Below are 26,031 nucleotides of genomic sequence, written 5' to 3' on the forward strand. Positions count from 1 at the left end.
AACTTAACATAGACCTACATTCACACGATTTTAAACAACCAACGTCACACGCGCATTTTATCATCGTCAGAAATAAAACTTATAGGAATTATGTGGTTTCCTGTGGGTCTTTTTTCATTTTATGAACGTTTAACTTCTAAATATGGCCACGAGTTATTGCAAAATTATAACGTGTTAAATACCCAGAGCTATCGTAAAATAAAATCGAAAAATTGAAATTATTTATACATGTTCTTTTCAATTTTAATGGTACGAATAACCGAGGGATTTTCGAGTTATCTCTATGCGGCCTAAGGCAAACTGTATCTTACTACTTCCATTTTAATTTAATGTTTAAACAAATCATTTAACATAACACGCGTAATTCTTGCGGGTATGTCTGAATTTGATATTCTCTGTCTATCTAATCTATTCTCTGTCAGAAATCAGAAAGAGAATGCATGATACACGTACTGTTTTATCAGAAAGAGAACGATAATACACATACTGTTTATCAGAAAGAAAATGCATGATACACGTACTGTTTATCAGAAAGAGAACGTATGATACACGTACTGTTTATCAGAATGAGAATGTATAATACACGTACTGTTTATCAGAAAGAGAATGTATAATACACGCACTGTTTATCAGAAAGAGAATGTATGATACACGTACTGTTTATCAGAAAGAGAATTTATAATACACGCACTGTTTATCAGAAAGAGAATGTATGATACACGTACTGTTTATCAGAAAGAGAATGCATGATACACGTAGTTGTTCATCTAAAAGACTTCATCAGAAAGAGAATGTATGATACACATAGTTCAAAGAGTTCATAAAAAGAATGTAAAATTAACGTATAGTTGTTCATCAGAAGGAGAATGTATAATACATCTAGATGTTCATCAGAAAGACTTCATCAGAAAGAGAATGTATGAAATATACATAGTTGTTCATCAGAAAGACTTCATCAGAAGGAGAATGTATGATCACTTCGTTGTTCATCAGAAAGACCTCATCACGAGAATGTATGATACACGTAGTTGTTTATCGGAAAGACTTCATCAGAAAAAGAATGTATTATGCACGTAGTTGTTCATCAGAAAGACTTTATCAGAAAAATAATGTATGATCACTTGGCTGTTCATCAGACAGACCTCATCACGAGAATGTATGATACACATAGTTGTTCATCAGAAAGACCTCATCACGAGAATGTATGATACACGTAGTTGTTCATCAGAAAAGCTTCATCAGAAAGAGAATGTATGAAATATGCATAGCTGTTTCAGCATAAAGAGTTCATCAGGAGAATGTATAATGTATGTAGTTGTTCATCAGAAAGAGAATGTATGAAATATACATAGGAGGCCTAGCTGTTCAACAGCAAGACTTCATCAGAAAGAAAATGTATGATACATGTAGTTGTTCATCAGAAAGAGTTCATAAGGAGAATGTAAGATTAACGTATAGTTGTTCATCAGAAAGTGAATGTATGAAATATACATAGCTGTTTCAATATAAAGAGTTCATCAGAAGGAGAATGATGCACGTAATGTTCATCATGATTTATAATCCTGAAAGAGGTCATGAAGGTATGATACACGTAGTTATTCCTTGCGTATTGTAACCAACCCGTATGTTGCAATTCAGGCAATGCCAGAATGTACTTTATTCATAAATATTCAAAGTGTTTAAAAATATCTTTGTAGCATTGTTAATTCGGAGAATGTGTATCCTTGATGGTTGTGATAACGTACTTATACACAATAGCTGAACTGATGACCGTATAAATACATGTATTCCACATTCATCTAGTATTATTAATAATTCATAATGTCATAATTACGGGTACGAGCTAATTTTGATTATTACACGTGGTAACAACCTACTTGTAGCATTTTAAATTTTTGTTTATGGACTTTATTTATTTATTTACTAGTATTGATCGGTATTTTTTAACGTTCGTTACTGGATAATTGAAAGATTTCTAAATAAATTCAAATCAATCAATCGAACGTAATTATATTTTACCTTAATGACTTCTCCTCAAGCTAAAGTTGGTCTGCAAACGTTTTTAAAAACGCTTTATTGGTTCAATATAAAAGTTTGTTTTTTTTACTTTTTCTTCGCTTGCCGATTTGATCCAAACATTGCTTCCAATCCATGTACTTTAAAATCACATTTTAAGCACAGCACAGTTTATAAAGTAAGGAATGCAAATTGCAATTTACTTTTATTCCAAATTTTCATTAAATTTTATTATACACAAAATTATTTTAAAATGGACTTTGTATAATAGCAGTTAGGATTTTTTCAATACTTCTAACCATCCATTCATTCATTTAGTTGTACTTAACCTTTTCATAAGAAACAAGTTTGTGTAAATTCTCTCAAGGTTACATCTAAGAGGTTTTTCATCAACAATCTGTCATGAATTCTATATTTTACAACAAACATATCCTTTACATTAAATTGGTACTCGTATTACATGCCGTATTGGTTTTACCGCATGGTAAAAGTTATATTCAATGGTTCTATTGCATTTGCTTTGCTTTTTTGTTATTTTAAGAATTGTGTACAATGCAAGGCTAATGACTATTGCACGTTTACGAAAACCAATCCCCGTAGCAGCCAAAATTCTAGCACTGCCATTTTGATAATCTCCAGCTTTTGAGACTTCAGTAAGCTATATTTTGAAGAACTGTTATTCCTTGAAAGCCTGACTGTCCTATTTAACTCTGCTTCGCCTCGTTAAATAGAACAGTCAATCTTTCAACTCATGGAAATATCAACTCATTCATTATTTGTATTCCTGGTATATCCTATTCTTCTAATCTCATCCGGAGCTCATCGTGCTATGCAGTTTGATTACGTAATTGGGTCACATTTCTTCAGTGCGCCACGATCAGAAACAGATTCGCGCGTTCAAAAGCGGATTATAATGGTGCGGGTTTGTACGCGTGCGTTCAACAAATGATGTCAATAACTGTAAGACTTTTGTACACACACGTTCAAATGATGTCAATAATTGTATTGCTTGTACGCGCGCGTTCAAATTATTACAATGTGTTATACCTTGTACGCGCGCGCTCGATTGATGACAATAATGGTACGGCTTTTGTACGCGCGCGTTCAAATGATGAATTTAACTGTACGAATTTGTTCCTGTAAAACAGAAAACAAAATTGGGATGATTAGCTTATTTAGTCAGACGATCGACCTAAGCGTTAAAAGCACAGCATCTATTTGAATTAACTAAAGCATTAGGTGTGATGTACAACCTAACTCAGTCACTTAAGCTAAATAAAATGAATGTTTTAAAAGATGAATGTATTGCGTGTTAAGTAGCATGGCATTACACACTCATTAAGTTATGGTTAAAATTCCATAATCCCAAGGACATATCGAGTTGATTATTGTTAACCTAAAACTCATAGCATGTTTTAAATATAAAATATTCACTTTAAAATACTAAATTTTCTCCAAACTTATTTTTGGCGATCTTCAGTCCCAGTACGTTAATAGAGTACACTTTCAACTTAATTAAGTATGCTTCAAATTAACTACTTAATTAGAACATTAAATAGCCTATATTAGCTATAATTTAAACGTTGATATTGTTTGTATTCCAGTCTCAATTGGGTCTAAATGTGCTGCTGTTATGATAGTATTAAAAATACGGTGGAGGATCATCGGAAGGAAAACACAGACCTTTTGGACGGACTTCTTCAAATGACTACGGAAGGTAGGCTATTTTTCCATATATATATATATGTGTGTTAAGGTATTTAATATAAACCTAGGATGTATAAAGCTTCGTTCCCACTTGCGACGCAACGCATGGGACGTAGGCCTACACGCAACGCAAGCGAGTTGAACAACCGTTCGAAAAATCCACTTGTTATTGGTTGCTGCTTGTGTTGCGTTCTAATCGAGCATTGTAACTACTCATTAATAAATATAATAAAAGGAGGAAAATTGAAATGTTGACACTTGTTCGAACATCTCTTGTAACCCGCAACATTAGCTAGATTAAAGACTGATGCTTAATATCAAGGAATATTTGTAATCTCGCTCTTCCTTGTTAATACAAATATTATAATACAGGATGTCTGCATATCAGAAAAATTCCTGGTTCAAATCTTGATTAGGGCGGCCTTTTCTCATTTCCATAGGTTTTTGCAGCTTATAAATTATGATTTCTTTCCAGTATAATCAGTGGGCGGTTCCAACGCCTGTCAAATTAAATGTATAGTAAAATTAGTCCTAACGAAAGAATACCTTTTTCAGAAAGTTTGGCACTTTCCCTCTGGCAGTTTTACTTTACCATTTTGATTTAGCTTTTTTCTCCATTGAGATACAGCCACTGATACCCACAGCATTGTCATTTTTACAGTGCTTATTTTATTTGTATCTCCATTGAGATCCAGCCACTGATACCCACAGCATTGTCATTTTTCAGTGCTTATTTCATTTGTATCTCTATTGAGATACAGCCACTGATACCCACAGCATTGTCATTTTTCAGTGCTTATTTCGTTTGTATCTCTATTGAGATCCAGCCATTGATACCCACAGCATTGTCATTTGTCAGTGCTTATTTCATTTGTATCTCTATTGAGATACAGCCACTGATACCCACATCATTGTCATTTTACAATTGTTATATTATTACATAAGAGTACAGTGTATCATCATTAGATATTCGTAATTACATATATTCCTCCTCGTTGAATTTTCTTATAAAGCACCGATTTGATCTCATTGATCTCTCTACAATATTAATCAAATATTAATTTGAAAATCGAGCCATTAATATTGTATTTGGATGAATAACTCCTCGGTAGTTACTTGGTAATTTATAGATATTATTAAACTCAATTCGTCTAAGTGACGTTTAATGAAATAATGATCAAAGGAGGTAGAAAACCATTATTTAAATTATCTTAATTATAATAACTTTCATATTTACGCTTGTTAAACATTAAGACGTTAATTTTACGCAAATTATCACGTTCGATTTTATAAGCGAATATCTACCATATTCTTTTGTTGAGAATTAGGTTTAGACCTATTTCGTTTAAATGGGAATTGTATTTTGTGTTAATTCAATTGTTTGCGGTGGGGTAACTTCAATTACCACGGAATACTAATTTGGACCTATTTGAAATTTGTTTATTCTAAGCCCAGATTTCAGTACATTTCGCAATTGATTCTGGTCATATAGTCCACTACCTTATTTTAATCTATATAATTATAACGTTTACACATAATAAAACGAGGGAAGAGTGACTTTTAAAATGTATAAATGTGATTTACAACATGCACGTCCTTAACCATCCACAACAAAAACAAAATCATGCAAGTTAATGTGTGATTTTTCATCATTTTGAGTGATAAGTACCAACGCTATGTCAAACTCGTTGTAGAATGTTGTATATATTATATGCAGTAACTGTTTATGATTGTATGTTGTATTCTGGCTCTAGAGATAATAATTGATTATTTAACTTACCTAATAATTATTTCAGGGGGAAAAGATATTGGAATTCAGTAAACTTCAGATTTAACGATTCGTTTATCGGTAGGCCTATACATCGTAAAGTGAATTCTGTAAACAAAAGGAACAGACTAAGAATCTATTTATTAGTTCATACTTAAAAAATTACTAAGTGGACAAAAGTTCGAGCCCCCTCTATTTGAATTGTAATTACAAAGATAACAATTTTGATTTATTTGTTATTTTTTATACTGCAGTTGATGCAGTAACTACATTTTTTACTGCGTTATATAATGATTTTTAGTTTCAATATAGAAGTTTATGAGACATTCATAATGAATATCTTGCAAAATGATTGCAAAAACCGGTTAAACAAAATCTAGTTACTGCAGCAACTGCAGTAGAGTAATGTTCCCATGGTCCTTTACCTAGTTATCATGTGGCATGATTTTGTAACATATCTGTGTGGTAGTAATACATTAAATCAAATATAGTTTCTTCGATCACATTCTACCGCGCGATAAAGGTTTATACATTAATTGACATATATATCCCGGATATAAAATGAAATGAATTCCAAAAAAAAATCCCAAAGGCGCTCTTCACGATTCATTAAGTTTATGCTTTTAGTCTGGGGTTTAAAGTAATAACGTCTTTGATTCTGCCGCACCTATTGTTTATTTTCTTCGATTCAGAGTCTTTGGTAAATCACGCACTCAATCAAAATGATTCGATAATTAAAGTCTTTAAGAATCAACATTACATTTAAATCTAACCAGGTATGTTAATTAATATTTTACTTATCGACTCTAGAAAAACCTGAATGTAATTAGTCGTTCTTGTGTATTCTTTATTACTGTAGCCGAATAGTTGCAAAACGAGTTAATTAGAGAAATCATTAGCGAGTGACGCGTCGACAGTATTGATTAACGCACATGAATACATCTGAAACGCGTCGCATCGATGACGCTATATAAACGATAAATTTTATTTGGTGACGTCAACTTTGAAAGTGTAAAGCATTGGTGGAGGTGATAGTGGATGAATCAATTTAGTGCCTCGAAACTCATACGCCTGGTCTTCAATGAAACGTATAATAATTGTTATAACATGTTAATATTAATCGCAACATCGTTCATTTCTTAAATATCATTTTATAAATTATGTCTACGTTTTTATAATTATTTCCAATGGTTAGGCCTACTGTAAACTTTTATTGGCGCATGCGCAAAGCATTCATCTCCAATCAGCCGTAACACTAAATACATCAGTCCCAAGTTTCGAGCTTACTCAAGCGTAGCAAAATGAAACATCACAGAGCCATTAGCTTTCGAGAGTCTACTTTTTGTGGTATCCAATTCGTTAACATTGGATAATAGTGAGACTGCGCAAGAACATTTTATCAACGAAATCTTTTCATTTTGACGCAGCTTACAAGAGATGGAGTACGTAACCAGGCTTTGTTAAAAGATAAATTTACTGAACAATTAAATACTGGGATTTTTTTTTCTTCTTTGGGCTTGATCAGTTCAGAACCTCGTCCTGTTTGGAATAAATCGCCGGATATTATTATTATATCTATTCAATTTCTTATAAATTGAATTTTCAGAGTTGATATTTTTTATATTTGTTTGTTAAGTTTGGTGAATATGCAGGATTATATGGATTCCGAGATTGATGATGCGGCGGAGGCACGGAGTATCAGCTCATGTCCGAGGGTACGCATTATCGACATTGCAGGAATGGAAAAGCTATTTTTGGCCGCGGCTGAGAAAGGGGACAAGAAAGCGATTCTATATGCGTTGGATAATGCTCCTGATTTGAACATCAACTGCGTCGACAGAGAGGGTCGCAGTGCTCTCATCATTGCAATCAACAATGGCAATTCTGGTGAGTACGATAGTTTTTATTTGTAGGTCTAATTAAATCTACCCGCTTATTTGTAAGAATTTCGTGCTCGGGTAAGAAAGGTTTATCATAATGCTTACGAAAGCCCCCGTATCGTCTGCCATGTATGTAGGACGTCGTCGTGAACGAACGCGCAATGATCGTCGTCCGATAAATCATAATTGATACCGGATTACAGCGCACTGCATCTTTGATTTACGACTTTTCGATTCGAAAACCGCCTATTTGTGTTTTGCAATTTGGAACACCACCATATAAAATAGTATGCATACTTTTTATGAGAATTGGCAGTTTATTCGCGCACTTATGTGAACAGCGCGTGGCTCTCTCTTAACAATGCACTAGTTTTTGAAACACAAACGATGCATGCGGTTCATATACAGGAAACAACGGAATCGTGACTTCATCCTGTATCTTTTGGTCACGTCTGTATGTCGATTTGTCCGATATCTTAAATTTGAAACATTGTGTCTACCTTGCGTGTTTTTGTGTTAGTTAATTTAACTTGATTGTTTAAATAGGTCAATACAAGTAAAGCTACTCTACTATATGTTGATTTGAAATTATATTAATAATTGATTGATTTGCACGTGCCACAACTGAGAGTAGTAACATAATACTAAGAGCAACGTACTCTAAATGCATCGACACTGCACTATATATAACTTACGGAATGCAAATTCTTCAACACATTTTAATGTTAATACAAAATTAATTTGACTAAATCGTAAAGTGAAACCACGGAGAACACAACATTGATTGTACGCGCGCGTCCATAAGCTGATACAATATTTCATGGCGCGTCAGCTTTCCGCCTCTTTGCAGTGTCTCAACGGCAAGTTGTCTGCTGAAACTTTTTTTTTCTGTTGTCCATTTTACGCGACTGATTTTACCATGACGTAGTTTTCCATTCGTTGCGTTGCTTTTTACAGGATTATTAGAAAGCATAATGTGCCAAAAGTATGGTACACTCTAAAATATTTTCACTCCTTGAGGGGAGAAATGCACTGGTACGCACCAAACTTTGTTGAAGGTAGGGCTAAAGTGATGTACCCGTGTAACTGTTTACTTCTAGGTTGGTCCTCATGTTATGCTCTGTATTTGTATGACATTTGATGAAATAAATGTTTTCTGAATTGTTGAATTGACACTAGAATATTTTGAAACCAATGCTTAATTCCAGTTTTTATTTTATTTAAATTTCTTCTTCTAAATTATATCGGAAACTGATCATGATACTGTTCAGTCATCAGTCATCATTTTCACTTGTTTCATTAACAATCTTATATTCCTTTTAAGTCCTCAATAATATCCATTAGTATAAATATAGAATGATAAAGTGATTATTTAATGTAATATTTATTTTACTAACGATAATTTTAATCAGTTAACCTAGTTGTGTGTTAGAAAAAACCTAATTCCATAATTTTAAATGAATTCTTTAACACGATTACTTTGTTAAAGTAGTTACATGAAGGTACACAAAATCCATTAGTAAGTTCTATCCAGATAGTAATTTTTTTACAACATTTTGTCATGTTTAAAAAACAACTTTCTTCGACAAATTGCTATTGTTGGACCTGCATTTTGGATAGACCTACTTTTTGGTAGACATTGGTAACAGACGTAGCACAGAAACAAATCACATTAAAAAAGAGGTTAAATACAATATTATACACAACAACGTTCTTCGATAAATTGCTTTATATTGTTGGACCTGCGTTTTTGGTAGACCTACTTTTTGGTAGACTCCATTAAATGTCGTTGTTCTGGTGAAAGATGTAGCACAGAGACAAATCCTATCCAAAAAGAGGTTAAATACAAAATTATAAAATTTTGCATAGAAAAGAAGATTTTTATTGCTTACAACAGCAGAATCCATCAGGATTCTCAACGTTAATGAAACCATACATAGATGATAAAGATACCTTGAAATAGTTGTGCTCTTAACAGAACAAAATGAAGCGCCAGTCACGTCATGTGTATATTACAATTATTCATTCCTCTTTATTCATTCACTTTGAATTACAATTACATTAAAAACACGTCTTCCTGAATATTTTACATGTCAAATGAACTAGACAAGAAATAAAATATTTAAATTCAGAATTAGTATACGCTTTGCTATTGAGTTTATCTTGTTCGGCCTTCAGAACACGATGTTAGAGAGTTTGAGACGGCAGACGATCACCTTTGACCTACGCAGAGTGTTGTCGGTTGTCGCCTGGACATAAAAACCGCCAAAACTGTGTCGAAGAATCAAATCTCAACTTCACCGCATGCGCACAATGAATTTTGATTTTGAGTTCTACAGTTAGTAGGTCGTCGATAGTTTCAATCAAAAGCTTACGATTACGGATTCCGGAATTCCCACCATAAATAAACATAATTAAATGTCACTCTTTGAATTATTTGGTTGCTTATTTTTTTTCTAAACTTTTTGTTTTTGTTCCTATTGTTACCAAAACCTAGTTCGGCAAATTGTGCTTGAGTTGACTAAAGTCAGTCAGCTAGAGGGCGATATTGTTTAAGATGTTTCGTTTGTAAAAATTTAGATCTTACAATTGCCAATAATCAGATCTTCATTAGGCCTAACTGACTCTTCAATTTTTACCCTCGGCGATACTTACTGTGATCAACAATTCAATTGCCTCGTCGTTTATAACGTACGTGCGTGTAGGCCTAACATCCATCCGGTAGCGTCTAACATTAACAAAATGTATCAGGCTCGAAAATGAAATTTTCCAACGTTTTATTGTAAATGAAGTTTTCACTTTATTGTACGATTTGAACGTTATAAGTAACGATAAATATGATAGTCAAAAGCAAAACAAATTAAGATATAACCATCTTATTGGAAATCCATAATTCATGTCGTGCAATTAACAGCAATGTTCAGAAATATTCAAAATTTGATCCGTAATTTACACGTTGTACGTAAACGGAGTGGACGATTCTAGAGCTTAGTTCAACTGATGATTAAAAATGGCAAAATGTCTTGTAAAGTTCGTGTTAACATTCATAAGAGTGTTTGCTCTAGGGGATATACAGTTGATACTTGTTAACCTTTTTTTTAATGTCCTTTATTTATTCGGCTTGTATTGCACGCGAAGTTTTTCTTTCCTCATAGACACAGGAGCCCTTTGCCGACTTTTTTTATCAATCTACCTTACAGTAGTGTACAATTGACCTACTATAACACGTTGTACTCGCGTGTATTGTTCTAGTGAATTTCGAAGAATACGATTCTGGAGTATGCTTTGATGATACAGTAAGCACACGCATTATTGATCATTATTCAATTCATCAATACAAATCATTTTTTTGCCTTTCCCTCTTACTTTTACTTTAAACATTTGGCAATCGTTATCTTTAGAGAGTTTGTGTAGGTCTATCAGAGAAAAGATCGAGTTTGATAAAAAAAAAAAGTGTTGTGCCTAAATATTGTAGTGATACGCCCAAATATGGTAGTGATATGACATCAACATCACATTTTGTTGTCACATACAATTTGATAGTGTAGACAGAACTTTAAATTAGGGAGGCAAATGTAATCTGCATTTGGAGTTTCAAGGTAGCAGACTATTGCAACAAACCCTGCATGATCTGATTTGACATTTGTGATCAATACATTTAGTAATTGAGGTTTAATCTGTAGATTGTAGGTCTGTAAAATTGACAAAATCATGAATAATTCGCACGTGATATATGTTAACATGCATGCAGCTGCCTAAAGCCAATATAATATAATGACATGATGATGTTCAGGCAGCACCTGGCAGCTCATCGTGCATCAATTGCTTTATCATCGGCAAATTCTTAATACAGTGTCACATTATGTGTCACATGTGACGCCTGTATTATGTTGAGGTTAGAGTATTGTATGAAGATTAAAACTTAAGCTTAATAAAAATGTTGATTGGTGATGTTAATCTTCATATAGCCGGTTACAATTAAAGATAGAAAGATACCCGAGTCTTAGTGCTGTATCTCCACATACTACAATATTTGCTCAGTATCATTTGGTAATACAGCATCTCATTTGTATCACATGTGGAGCCTGTATCATGGTACTAGGACATGCACATGTGATGTTGTATTACATAATACTGGAGAAATCTATATACAGTACTGAACATCGGTATACAGTTTTCCACGTAAGGCCTAATTGAAAAAATACTTTTCAGTGAAGGATCCATTCCAGGATAAATAAGTGAGGCTCAAGGCCTAAACATTTTGAAATGAGTACTCAACTTAAATTCATAGACCTACTGCATTGCTTCCTGCACCTTTGAATTCGCCTATGCGTTAATACCAACCAAATCTGGAATATTCCACATTATACCGATGAAGTATTAATACCGCCAATGACATGGTTTTATCGATTGTAGGCCTATCAGCAAATTGTGAAATTCATAAAATGTATGCGAAGACAAATCGTTATACTGTATTATTAGTGCGCATGCGTAACGAAAATATCGTATTCGTGTTTTTATCGATTGCACTACTGAACAATAATTCTATATATTAAAAAGTTTATCTTTCCCATGTTTTGTTCCTAATTACTTAATTTCCCTTCCCTTATACTTTTGTTGTCCCTAGTGGAAGCAGCCATCTTTATTCTTCATGCATGATTTAACATTCTTTATGCAGGATTTAACATTCTTTTTAATATCTTGAATTAGGCTACAGGTAATTTTCTATTTCTATTTATACTTTCCTTAATATTTAACAAATACAATAGAGAAGTGTCTTGGTTTTTCAATATTATTACTGTAATTTCCTATTTCTCTAATTGGGACATTGACTTTCCCTTACTCATTAAAACAAAACTCAAGTTAATTATCATTAGGTATACTACTAATTCTTTAAATCATCCATTTCGTTTATTCTGTCAGACTCAATTACTAATCCAGGATTTTGGTTATCCTATTGCCTATAATTATTCACCCCTATCCAGGGAGTTGTTAATTAACTCCCTGGAACATCTATTCATTAAGTTTCTTAAAAACTCTTCCAATCGTGCTTAAGGTTAAACACTTAATGATAGGAACTGGTAAAAATGTGATATGAATTAATACCTAGGCTTACTGCCGAGTTATTTCCGGATGAACAACCTTAAAGATTACTTATTTTTGGTTGATAGTTTACGCACGTGTGCTGTGAATTCCTTGATGAAACCCAATCGCACATCTGCAGTTTAAGCGCTATATTTATATTTCGATCGTGAACTCAATTCATAAGTTTGCAAGAACACTTCGGTCTTTTAAAATCCATTAACACCGAAACCTGATTGCATTTATTGAAGACAAATCTAGAAGCCTGCAGTATTATAGAAATAGAAGTGCTTCAAAATGTCAAAATTAATTTATTCAATGATAAAAATCAGCAAATATTCGTATTAACAGCCAATCGTCCATTGCCGCACTCAATAAAAACCTTACATGATTACAGCGTTCAATGACATTACAAAATTACTTTTAATATAAACTCTAGTTGATATAATCTTCAAATTTCAATTTGAAATTTGGTAAAACAACTCTGTCTATGTCTACACTTTCAAAACCGAATATGGTGGCGATATGCCCAAATATGGTAGTGATATGACATCATCATGCACATATGGCCACATCACATTTTTTTTGTCACATAAAGTTTGATAGTGTAGACAGAGCTTAGAATATATTTGGTAGTAACCAAGACATTCATGCACGTTGAACGCAGTTAATTGGTGCAAGTTTGTGTTTTATTGGTGAAATGATTTCCTTTCCAACCATCAGATAAGTCGGTTTATTTAATTTATTTATGAAATTTGTGTTGCTGATTGGAATTTAATAAACTGATTAAATTAAATTGAAAGAATTGTTTTTTCAACAGAATTGCTTATAGGTCAGGATTTCTTGGTTCTAATGAAATATGTATGAAGGTTGTTTCAATAAATGGTGTTGATGACAGACAATAAACTATAAACACGGAATATGATCAACAAACATATTGGTTGATATATCAATCCAGTATTCCTAACAGAGCATGCGCCATGATGAAACCATTATGTTTGTTGACGTTGATGTGCATGTATGTTTGCATGTAAACAAGACGTTTGAACTAATTAATATATAACAGTTTTTATGTAAATCAATATTTTCTAGAAAATGTAAATATCCATGATGAACAGGAAAAGAAGTATATAATTAAAGATAATATGAATAGCTATAACACCTTTAGAACAATCACTGTTTTATATTCTTTTATTTTTGAAAACCTAACTCTTTCCCTAGAATGTATAAGAGTTGGCCACCTACCTACTGGTATGTGAATTCGCTTTTTGGTTTCAGTTATAAAATTGTTTCAAATAAATAACTGTAAATTTACATTTTAAGTAGAAAAACACAATTGGTGTTGAATTTTAATTTTCAGGAAATTTAAAAACCAAACCACTGTCATTGTACTGTCAGAAAACAAATAACCTTTAATTTTAATATCGACTATCAGCATCATTACTTGAACGCTTTTTAATTTACTTTTACGACCATTCTAATAAAGAAGGAATCCGTTCAAAGCACTTTCGGTTCCGACGTTTCGTTTAATTAATTATTTGACATAAGCTTTTTAAAAATATGTATCTATTATAAGCAATGCAATTGTCAGATATAATATCGTTATAATCAATATGTAAGTATGACTATGTAAACGTATGCATAGACAGAGCTTCATTTGTTCATTGCTGTGGTTCATGTACATGCATTTTACATAGATTGAATTTTTACCCGATTCTGAAGCTGTCACTAAATAGGTTCTAACTGATTATCGCAAGTCATCTAGATAAGATTCTAGCTGTGTTAAATACTTTGAATACTGTGGAATGTTTGTATAACTGTAGTAGGAATACATGTCTAATGGCCATTTAAAGCTTGGTTCCCACTTGCGACGCAACGTAACGCAACCTGCGCAACGTAAGAAAATGCCCTTCCAATCATTGTGTTTGCCCCCGCCTGCGTGAAATCAAACCTACGATGTTTACAGCACTATTGCGTCGTCGGTTCCCACTTGTGATTACGAAATACAGCACTTTATTTTTTTTATTTTTTATTTTATTCCTTTCAGTAAAGACAATACAAACATAACATAAAACGTGAAAGTGGAGCACTGAGGAGAGACAAAAGCTGTCAAAGACTACTATCGCCAAAGGGCGTGCCCCTCCAACTCAATTCATACAGATATGCACTAAAAACTAATTATTGTATTATATAAAATTGCACTATAAATATATATATATATAAATGTGAATACAGGATTAAGATTATAATATACAGCATTTAAAATTGCGTCGATACGTCGCTGCGTTACGTTGCGTTCTAGTGGGAACCACGCTTTAGTTTTGTTTCCCAGACGCAACGCAGCGGCGACGCACAACGTGAGTCAATTGACCAATCACACGTACATGATTCAACGCGCCATGATTGGTTAAATTACTTGTGGCGAGCTTACGTTCTAGCGGTGCGTCCAATAAACTTTAAAACTGTGATATACAAATGATCGTCTGTAGTTTGATCTTTAATGTAAATCACTATAATCGTTTAGTAAAATTGTTTTGTGATTATTTTGACATATAAAAACGACCTCTGTAATGGCTTGTTGTGCTATAGATTTAAGTCGACGCGTATCTGTACAATCACAATTCTGATTGTACAATGTAATGTATAATTTTGATCATTTTGTATGAAATTTGTTTTATTGTGTGCGTTTGTAATTTTGTACTGCGACTTCTGGCCTGTGAGTCATAGAGCTTCATTGTATGGTAGAAGTCCCCGACTTTATGTCCAATAAATGAAAGTAAATAGTAGGGCGTATTCATGAGGGTTAATTCGGCAGTATCTCGTCTTCCTGACCTTAAGCGTGGTTCCCACTAGAAACTTAACGCCAGGAAGTAGGCGCAATCGAGTTCAAGCTTGGTTCCCACTAGAACGCAACGCAAGGACTTAAGACGTAACGCAAGCGAATTGACCAATCACAAGGAACGGTTCGAATAATCCTTTGCTTGGATTGGTAAATTCGCTTGCGTTGCGGCTTACGTCCTTGCGTTGCGTTCTAGTGGGAACCAAGCTACTAGAGACGCAACGCAAGCGAATTGATCAATAACCAATGATGAATTATCCATCCGTTATGATCACTTACGTTGCGTACACTTAAGTTCACGTCCTTGTGTTGCGTCCTAGTCGGAAACACGCATTGACTTTCATTTACGTAATATAGGTGAGCGTATTAAAACTTGGTTGCCACTAAGTGCGCAACACAATGACGGAAACGCAACGCAATTAGTTTGACAAATCACAAGCAATGGATTATTGAAAAATCGTTTGTAATTGGTCAACTCACGTTGCGCTTATGTCAATGCGTTGCGTCCTAGTGGGAACCAAGCTTAAGATTATTAATTTTATAACGCAATATCTTGTCACTGTTAAATCTGAGTTAATGTGTGAAAGTTAATTATTTTAATTTATGTTCATTAGTTATTCAAGTCGGATTGCATGGTAGTGTAAGAAAGGTACCAGTATCGAATGAACCAGGCTCAATGCATCTGTACAATATCATATTACATATTAATATTGATATTATTTATATACGTTATTAAGTACTCAATGCCTAGCAATATATGATACACAAGAGATATAGTTTAATATTATTAGTGTTTTATTACACTTTTCATTATTGATTGCCCATCGCTGTTTTGCAGGGATGGTTGTAATGCACTGAAAGAGTTTTAATACTGGTAAACCTTTAATATTTCTAATATACTGTATCATGGCTCTAAATAAATGGAAGTTGTATCGGGCAACTCTGGTTCTGTGCCTTTGGCATTCTGCCTTATCCTATTGGACGTGGCTCTTGCAAATACAAATACATTAGGCCTTACCATCAAATAACACATACTTTGTAATTTCAAAAGCGAAAATTATTAATTTATTACAAAAGATCTTTTTCTACGAACGTATAATTTGTAAAATTGAATGAAAAGAGGGCCTTAGTTTTGACATTTTTAAGACAATATTTAGTTTTCATTTCTGGATTATTAGGTTAGATAGACAACGTACGTATATATAGTATGTTTGCTCGAGGTTTAGTTTTATAAATCCATGTTTGTTTAACCTATTATTAATCAAATCCTTGTATAAACTTAAACTGCATACAAATATTTAAACCTTCGTGTTGTTGTGTTGTTATTATTTATACATAAATTATTTTATAATTTTACATTCTTTCAATTCAATATTCATATCCGTAATACTCGAATAGGCGTGGAATTTTTACCACAGACAGTACTATGCAATTTAATCCCATTATGGAGTGTGTGTTAGATTTATATTAGATAGAGAATTTTTAAAAGATGAGAGTGGTATGGATTTTGAAAATCTATAGATTTAGTTTATCTGTCAGACAAATTATCTCAAGTTTTATGTTAATACTTGGTGGAAAGATGAATGCGGTGCTTATTATTGATTGTTAAAACAACATTAAACCAGTGAGGCATACATAACGATTTTAAGTTTACTGTTTTTCAATGATTGATATGAGAATATTTAATGTAAAAATGAGAAAGCAATCAAGCGAGTCTGGTAATAAGAACACAAATGACTGGGATAAATTTACTACACATTATGTCACTATTCTACCAACGTATTCTGTTCTAATCGATTCGAGCCGAATAATAACAGCCATGTTTGACTGTTATTATTATTATTATTATTTCCAATAATATGTTGTTAACCAATCGCTGTAATTCATTTCGGATGATATATCGTCGTGATTGGTCAAATGAATAGCGTTGCGTGTCCGTCCTGCGTCCAGTTGTAACCAAGCTTTATCAATCTACTTTCCATTGGGAATCAATCTTCAGGAGCGACATAGGATCTTTTACTAGCACCGTTCCAGTTCTATAAACATAACCGTCAAAATTGATCGTTTTAACTTTTTCACCTTTTCTCATTACTGTAACAATCTCAGCCTCTAATCAAATAATAAACAATAATTTAACAAATGTGTCTTATTCATTCAGTGATTGGAAATAACATTCCAGCTGTCACATTTTCTTAGTAAGTGTTTTCAATCTTTCGATAAAACATTAATATCTCAACGGACACGACGTATTGACATTCCTATGTGCGTTGCTTAGCTACTTACTTATTCTTAGATACAGTTACTTATATGGGGTATAGAAGTATCAGTCTCCATCCCTCATAGAGGAATTAAATTGTACCCCGTAGGTAATTAGATGAAAATCGCACTTGCTAACACCCTTCTCACGTTCCTCCAACAACCCCCCTCCCACAACTTCCACCAACCCCTACAGCCCATAACAGACACCACCCCCCCCCCCTTCTCTCCCCGTCCCCTCTCCCTCCTAATATCAATATCACTGCTCTGGTAATTGATCCTGTTCATCTTTCTTCCCATTTTTACTTACTTTTCTTGCTTTACCATAGATAAATTAGTAGTAACAGTAGCCCAATTTTAAATCGAAATTAATCTCAGTCGATTCGATAACCAACAGCTCTACCTTCTACCTCAATTATATCAACTAGACCCTTAATGAACCCTGTTTGCTTATAGGCATTTCATGAAATGTGTAGGCCTACTCTTGTCGTCCATATACACTCTGCCCGAGTTTTACATCAAAGATAATTCGTTAACAATCCCCTTCCCGCACCCCACTCAATCAACTAGGCCCTGGTGGTAATTGACTCTTCGTTTGTCCAAAGTTAATTTCAATCACTTCTTCCTTCCTATTTACTTTTGAAATGTTTATCATACAATTATTCGGTGGATTTATTCACTAAATGTTTTGTATCCACTACAAGATCCACAGAATAAAGAGATACCAGGATAACTCCAAATAAAGATACTTATACATACACGGAAGTGAGTTGACCAATCACTACCGACAGTTTGGATAATCATTTGCTTGTGATTGGTCAACTTACTCGTCTTGCGCTTACGTCGTTGCGTTGAGTCCTAGTACAGGGCCGGAACCAAGCTTTATTGAGGATTCAATTTATGTGTATTATGAAAATGAAAGTTCAGTCGTCGTGTTTGGTAATTCTAACCGTGCGCATTAGGAACATTTAGAATGAACTATGCGTAGTAAAACAACCCATTGATACCATTACGTAAATGATACGTGTGAGGTATTCGTTCAAAATTCTTTCCTCTCCATTGATTACCTGGCTAAATATTATCATTAGCCATTTAGAAATTGGACGAGGGCTTTGACCAGTAAGAATTCGTTCGTTCTCAAATGATATTTTTACAGACATTGTTTTTATTATAAATATGCCTGAGCAACGGTACCATGGCGATAATGGTTATACAGTAATCGTTTTAAGTCGTTAATATTTTATATAATGGTTTTGATGATTATTATATTAAAGTTGGTAGACAGAACATAATGTCTCTCTGTCTAAACAAGTATTATTTCTAATTTTACAGTATTGAAAATAAATATTATATTATATGATTGTTATTACAACGCATTATGTTCAAATTGAAAATGGAATTATTAACTATACTTAAAATTATTATTTTTTTTAATTCAAAATTCTAATTAATAGTAAATATAGATGGGAAAATGTCTTTCCGTCCAAAAAAATTATTATTTCTAATTTTACAGTATTGAGAATTTTTTTTTTTATTACAGCACATTTTGTCAAAATTTGAAATGGAATGATTCAACTAATTTGTTTTTCTAATTTTTTGTTTTTGTTTTTTTTTTTAATCTTCGAAATTCTAGTTAATAGTAGATATTTGAAAAACTATTTAAGTCGTACTTATTGCATTTCATCCTTTTATCAACAACACCATCTCAACCATTCTTTCATGTATCCGACAAACATTCTCAAAAGTTTACGTCAGCGACTTCTTGACGCATCTGTTATGCAAATTAGGTATCATAAATATCATTATTATAATCTCTCTTCTCTTTTCTTCCGGCTACAGCTTAATCCGTCAAGAGCACAATGACGATTTCATCATTATTGTTATAACAATATTATTCATCACCATTTTAACATCATTGTCACCAATATCATTAATATCATTCTTATCATTTCTTAATAGCGACGAATAGCTGATTTACGTTTATTTAATTGCTATTTAAAATGAGGTTCTGCTTGTAGAATTTTCCCCTTTTCTTTGTTTAAATCAATATTTGTATTTTTTTTATTTTCATCGTACAAAGAAAATAAAATAAAAGAAGTTGTCATTGTCAAAAATATTTCATTAAAATTATTTTCAAGATGACTGACATCATATGATAATGATATCAATATTTTTCTTCCTTCGCTCCATGTGGCCATGCATATTAAAATCACCATTGTCATCATCAAAATCACTGTTTTCATCATCACAATCACCATTGTCATCATTAAAATCACCATTGTTATCAAAATCAACATTGTCATCATCACAATCACCATTGTCATCATCAACATCACCATTGTCATCATCGCAATCACCATTGTCATCTATCAAAATCACCATTATCATCATTGACATCACCATTGTCATCATTAACATCACCATTGTCATCAAAATCACCATTGTCATCATCAAAATCACCATTGTCATCATTAACATCACATTGTCATCATCAAAATCACCATTGTCATCATCAAAATCAACATTATCATCATCAACATCACCATTGTCATCATCAAAATCCCCATTGTCATCATCAACATCACCATTGTCATCATCAACATCACCATTGTCATCTTCACAATCACCGTTGTCATCATCAAAATCACCATTGTCGTCATTATCCTCTCCTTCTCTTCTTCACACTGTTTGTTGTCTGTTACCATAATTATTACTATCATCTATCTTTAGAAACATCAATATCATCATTAAATTTTCCCCATTATTTTATCCGACATAAAACCAAACCAACCACAAGTCAATAAAAATTATGAGTTATATTCAACAATCGATATTACAAAAGTTTAGTTATGTAATAAAATATCCAGGCCGTCCATTTATAAATTGAATAATTACTGTATCTACTTTATTTTCAATATTTCAACCTTGAATATTATACATAAAAATAGTTATGTGTTTAGGCACTTTTACATGCACTGTCATGTGGTGTTGAAAATAAATGCGTGGTCTATTATGTATTTATTTATTCTATTACCTGCAACAACTGATTGTAGTTATTTAATTAGGTATTCAGTGACAAAATCTAATTAGCATCAGGTCGATATTATACAGTTTATATGGCATTTTAATATTATTTAATAATAATATATTTAACGATTATTATGTGCAACAAGTTCTAAAAATTATAGAAATTCTTTTGGTAAGATTCATAGTTGGTAATCAATTATTGAAATTAACGAATGCTAATTATTTTTAACTAGGGCAGAAGTTATCAGCGAAGTAAACATCGCTCTAATGTATGCTGTAGCTTTAGACCTATCTAAAGATGTTTTACAAAGAATAAACAATGATCTGCTTTGTTTTAATATTAAATCATCGTTGCATGTTTTTTTTTTCTTTGGTGTTTCATACATTTTAGTATTCAGGGAACACTATATAAAGCCTATTTGCTCCTCTGTCTACACTATCAAACTTGATGTGACAACAAAATGTGATGTGACCATATATGGACATGATGATATCATACCATTACCATATTTGGGCATATCACTACCATATTTGAGTACATCACACTTTTTTTCAAACTAGATTTGGATTTATAAATGTGTTGCAACCATGGCCGCAGTCGTGGTTTGAAGTTACAATAACTAGAGATACGCGTGGCTTGCGACAGTAAGTCCAACTTAGCTTAGTTATTTACTTGGACAACGTTGGACCTGCCTACTAACTCACCAATGGTAGCAATAATTGGTAAATAAAACCAACTTAGCGAGCAAATAACTAAGTCTGAACAGGCCCTTATATAACTACTTGAAAAAATGAGGGAAAAAATCAAGCTGATTTGTCTGCACCCACGTAATTTTTAACTATTGGCAAGTCAATGCTATGATTATGCTGGTAAACAAAACAGTAGTAATATACAGAGATCAAGTAAGCAATTATCACGTAATCCGCCTTATGAAATTCTAAACACTGTTTTGCAATTGTAATATCATTTACGATGTTTACTATTACAAATGTTATGTTCTATTATTTTCAATTACCATAATCCTTCAGTCAAATGTAAATGAAATGTATAATTAGTTGTCACAGTATCTGCTCACAACTTGGTTTCTGATTGAATAATTTGTTTGTGCTTGAAATTATTAACCGTTGTTAATTATATAGTTATATACTCTAGGTTTATTTTTATTTTTTTAGTAATGTGTTTTGTTGTGGGTCCCTTCGAGACAAGTTGTAACTTCTAGAAGGGATCCATGATAATAATGACTACCAATTACTGCTTTATCTATGTTCACTTTAATATCTTTTTTGTTTATGTTCATTCATTATTATCTGAATAAATGTTATCTGAATCTGAATCTGAATCTAGGTTCTCAAAATTCTTATTACCATTAGATTCTAAAACAAACAAAAGTATACATTAAAGTATGTGGCATAACTAAAAGGCCTACTATGGAAATTAGTATTAGTTTAAACTATAGTCTGTTTCGTCTAGATGATTCTTTTTGTTATTTCTTGTTGTTGTTATATTTTTGGAAAGGTTTCACCAAATTTACCTATTTATTTTGCATCTCGAAATTATTGTTTTCCGTGGCTTAAAATCACGTTTCAAGTCTAGACGTACTCGGTTACTTTAGCCTAGATAACCATATCATTTTCTTACATTACACAATGAATAATCTAAAATACGTTAAACCAACACTTTCCTTTTAATGTAGTAATGCCGTACATATTTTTGAAAACCAACCTTTCCTTTTAACGTAAATTATACCTTAGCCTAGATTGTATAACAACCATTCTGGGCAATGAGATGTATTGAATTATTATTTTCAAGAAGATGATTATGAAAAAATCGATTATGAAGGAAGTGTATTCTTTTCTAAGATTTTATTAGGGCAACTTAAGCAGTCCAATCGGTTAATTATCGTATTCCCTCTCCCTAATGGCCACAAGAACAACTTCGTCTTGAAATACAATAACCCTCATCATGCAAAAGAATACAATTTTTTTTTTTGAAAATCGATATTGTGTGTGACAATTGGACGAACTCGAATATCATTGTAATAAGCGTGAGTGTATTAGGCCTAAATAGAAACTGGTGAAATACATACAACTCAGTTTTAGACATACGCATTCAAGCAAATGCAAATAATTTTTTTCACGCACGCGCACTGTGACACTTCACAGGTAAACATTGGACTAACATTACTAACTTGGGAATATGATCAATAAATTTGTTACAACCATCAAATATTCTTGAAGTCATAACCGTCCTGTTGGTAGCGGCCTATTTTTTTTTCATAAAAATCAATATATTGGTGACGTCACACAGATGATTAAATCTCGATCTATCTGTATCTTCAATAGGGGCTGAATTAATAAATAGCGTGCCCTCTATCGGTCTTTGCATTTATATTTTAGTTTAGTAGTAGTACAGGACTAGTATAGTTATTATGGAGCTCAAAAATTCGAAAATCCAATGTTTATTATCTCAGCATAATACGTACTATATCGTTGCAATATTGAATTTTGTCAATGTATACTTTACCCATGAGATAATCAAAATGTTAATATTAAAACTAAATGACAGGTGATTCGATCTTTGTTTTGATGTTCTGTTCGTCAATCACGTGTCTATAAATCACATTGTCTTGTATTTTTGTTGCAATATAAATTTGTTTTCTTTATTGACAAATGATAACTTGAAATGAAGGCAACGTAGAAGTGTGTCAAATCAGGCGTGTCTGTATTATTACAAAGTTGTATAATTACAATTATTCATTGAGAAATGTGTTTGTTAACAGCTTAAACATTAAATGTATGTGAGTGAGTTATCAATAATCTTTAAAATGTTATAGTTTTAGATCAAGTGTTCCTATTCTCGCTCGTGTGGGGGCGCATTTGGTGTAGTAACACTATTTTGTGAGAAATCGTCGTACTAGACAATTTAGGATTTCGACCCTAGCTGAAACTCCTTGGTTTAGGAGAATACAGAAAACAACATATTGTTCGGTTTAGGAGGAGATTCAAAGAAATACATTGGTTCGGTTTTGGGAGAGATAGATTCAAACAAGGGTGTTCAGCACTTCATTTCACCATTTTACTGGATCCGCTATTGATAATATACTAGCCTTAAGTATAATAACTTGCTGGATTATTAGATGATAGGATGATATTTTGGACTTTTTGTTTTGTTTATTCTGATGAATGAACCTCTTCAATCTAACAATACCATGTTGACTAATCCTAAACCATCACTTAAATTACCTAATTTGGATGTGTATTGAAACAAGTTATTATAATTAATGATTATGCCTAAATTAGCTTAGCTTTCTTAGAAAGAAATCTTCCTACGCAATTATGTTGTTTTCTTTAATGTTTCATAGTGTACGTTAAGTAATGATGAAAGTGTTTGTGGAATGTGTAGGTCTATCTTCGTTACCTGACATTGTTTACAAAATCTATTCTCTTTATAATTTTATGGCGTCAGTTGCTAACGGTATCCCAAAGAACCGACATTGCCAATTAACATGGTTTTTATCGATTCTATCAACAGAGAACCTGTAAACAAATTTGGTTATTTCTAGAATTTCTACGAATAAAGAGCGCGGTCTGTCAAAACATTAGTTAGTACGGTGTCGTTTACGACAGTCTGGAGTTGTGGCATAGAACTATTTTTACTCGTGCGGAACGGAAATGTTGCATAAATAACGCGTGTCACATTGGCTACATAGCTACATACATGTTCTTTTTCGGCACACAAATCATATTTTCCTGTAGGTTATGAAATTATTCAGCAACATTCCAACGTATGTTTAAACTTTCAAACAAACGAAGGCATTTTGTAATCTTTTGACATTTCCATCGTTTAAGTTCGGTTTCCACTAGGAATGTAAGCGCGCCGCAATTTGCCGCAATCATTTGCTTGTGATTGGTCAACTAACATGCCCGGCGTCATTGCGTTTCGTTCAAGTGTGAACCAAGCTGTAGTTATATAAAACATATTTCATTACTCCACAGTTGAAATATAACGTTAGCCTATCACGTTTTTAATCCAATATCACATCATTTCCAATTTCAATATAAATACTTTAGATAGAATAACATTTTGACGATTTTTGTTTTATTACAGTTTTGCTAATAGAAACGTAACATTTCTCAGTAATATTAATATCATGAGTTAAAAATCAAAATATATTTATCTTTGTGGTATATAGCACGTAAAACATTTTATTGTAATGGGCAAATCTGGAAAATGCGATTCCATTTTTTACTTTACATGATAAACAGTATAGTTTTTAATTATTTATATATATTAAAATTATTAAGTTAATCATAACAAACTTGTTTGTGTTTTAGTTATTCGGCTGTTGTTATCACTATCATATGGTTTTAGCATAAATATTCTAGTAGAACATATATTGAAAAATGGTGGAGAGGGTAGTGATATATATATTAAAGGGTTAGATGATCATGTTTTAAAATGTTAATTTTAAAACATAAACCTTTATTTATAATAACATTTATAATAATCTCACTTATGAATATTGTTGTATGTTTTATACTGCAATAAACCCGGAGCTACTCTTTAAGCACATTAAATCATCTTGCAGGAGTTCGGTTACTTTATATTATTTGCTCTGTAATTCAAAGTAAAGCTGTTTTATCTGTTTTCTACTTCAACCTCTTCATTTATGTTTACACAATTAAGAAGTCCAGTTGTATACGATAGACAACGTGGCATCAATTAAAACTTAAACATGCCTATTATGGATACTTTCAAAGCCCGATATCTTTTGAGAAGCTATCTTATAAATTATAGTCTTTGTCAAATAACTCCAAGATATCATAGTTGCCACGCCCACTATGTCAATAGAGAAGAGTGACATCACATTCACGATTCCCTATGACGTGTCCCATCAATTCCTGGAAAATTTGAAGAGAGGAGGCCAATTATGAATTTGAATTATGTAAAACAAAGCAGAGACACACACATTGATTGTTATATTAAAAAAAGTATCATCTTTTGGACTCTGAATCTGATTTTTCTTTCACTCTATTTGTGAACTTAACAGCACTCGTGGCATTTACGGATGACTTATGTTCCTAAGATAGATATACTATAATATCAAAGGGTGTATTAATAGAGATAATGGTTTTACTTATAACAAATCTGATATGTTAAACAGACCATGTTTTAATTGCATGATTGGAGCTGTTTGTCTTGATATCTTGCAACAATTGCGCTCTCTTTAACTTAAATGGTTCAAATGGCAGTAAAGATGTAAAACGAGCGACGAAGATTATTTAATTAACACTCGACTTGCAGAAAGTTAATGCCCGAAGGGTAGTGATATAGATCCGACTTTGAGTTTGAAGTTGATTGATCTAAAACATAGTGAGCCGTCTACAAGAAACTTGACATTTCAAACTGTCGTGCTTTACTAAATGCTTATCGCATTACTTGACGATAACATTGA

The 26,031-nt window shown here is 32.7% G+C and overlaps 1 protein-coding gene across 2 annotated transcripts in view; it reads left to right on the forward strand.

Annotated features, from left to right (window-relative positions):
- Nucleotides 1–1,537: 1,537 nt before the first annotated feature.
- Nucleotides 1,538–26,031, forward strand: part of LOC144837255 (short transient receptor potential channel 4-like) — a 43,463-nt gene continuing 18,969 nt past the window's right edge. The window contains exons 1-3 of one of the 2 annotated variants that reach the window (XM_078692293.1): nt 1,538–1,580; nt 3,621–3,733; nt 7,128–7,378. In XM_078692293.1, coding sequence (XP_078548419.1) covers nt 7,138–7,378 — 241 coding nt within the window. In that variant the 5' untranslated portion in view covers nt 1,538–1,580; nt 3,621–3,733; nt 7,128–7,137. Of the gene's footprint in view, nt 1,581–3,620; nt 3,734–6,872; nt 7,379–26,031 lie in introns of those variants that run through there. The other variant, XM_078692294.1, reaches the window with a different exon arrangement.

This window comes from Antedon bifida, chromosome 3 (genome assembly GCF_963402885.1).
Source record: "Antedon bifida chromosome 3, ecAntBifi1.1, whole genome shotgun sequence".
Lineage (NCBI taxonomy): Eukaryota > Metazoa > Echinodermata > Crinoidea > Comatulida > Antedonidae > Antedon > Antedon bifida.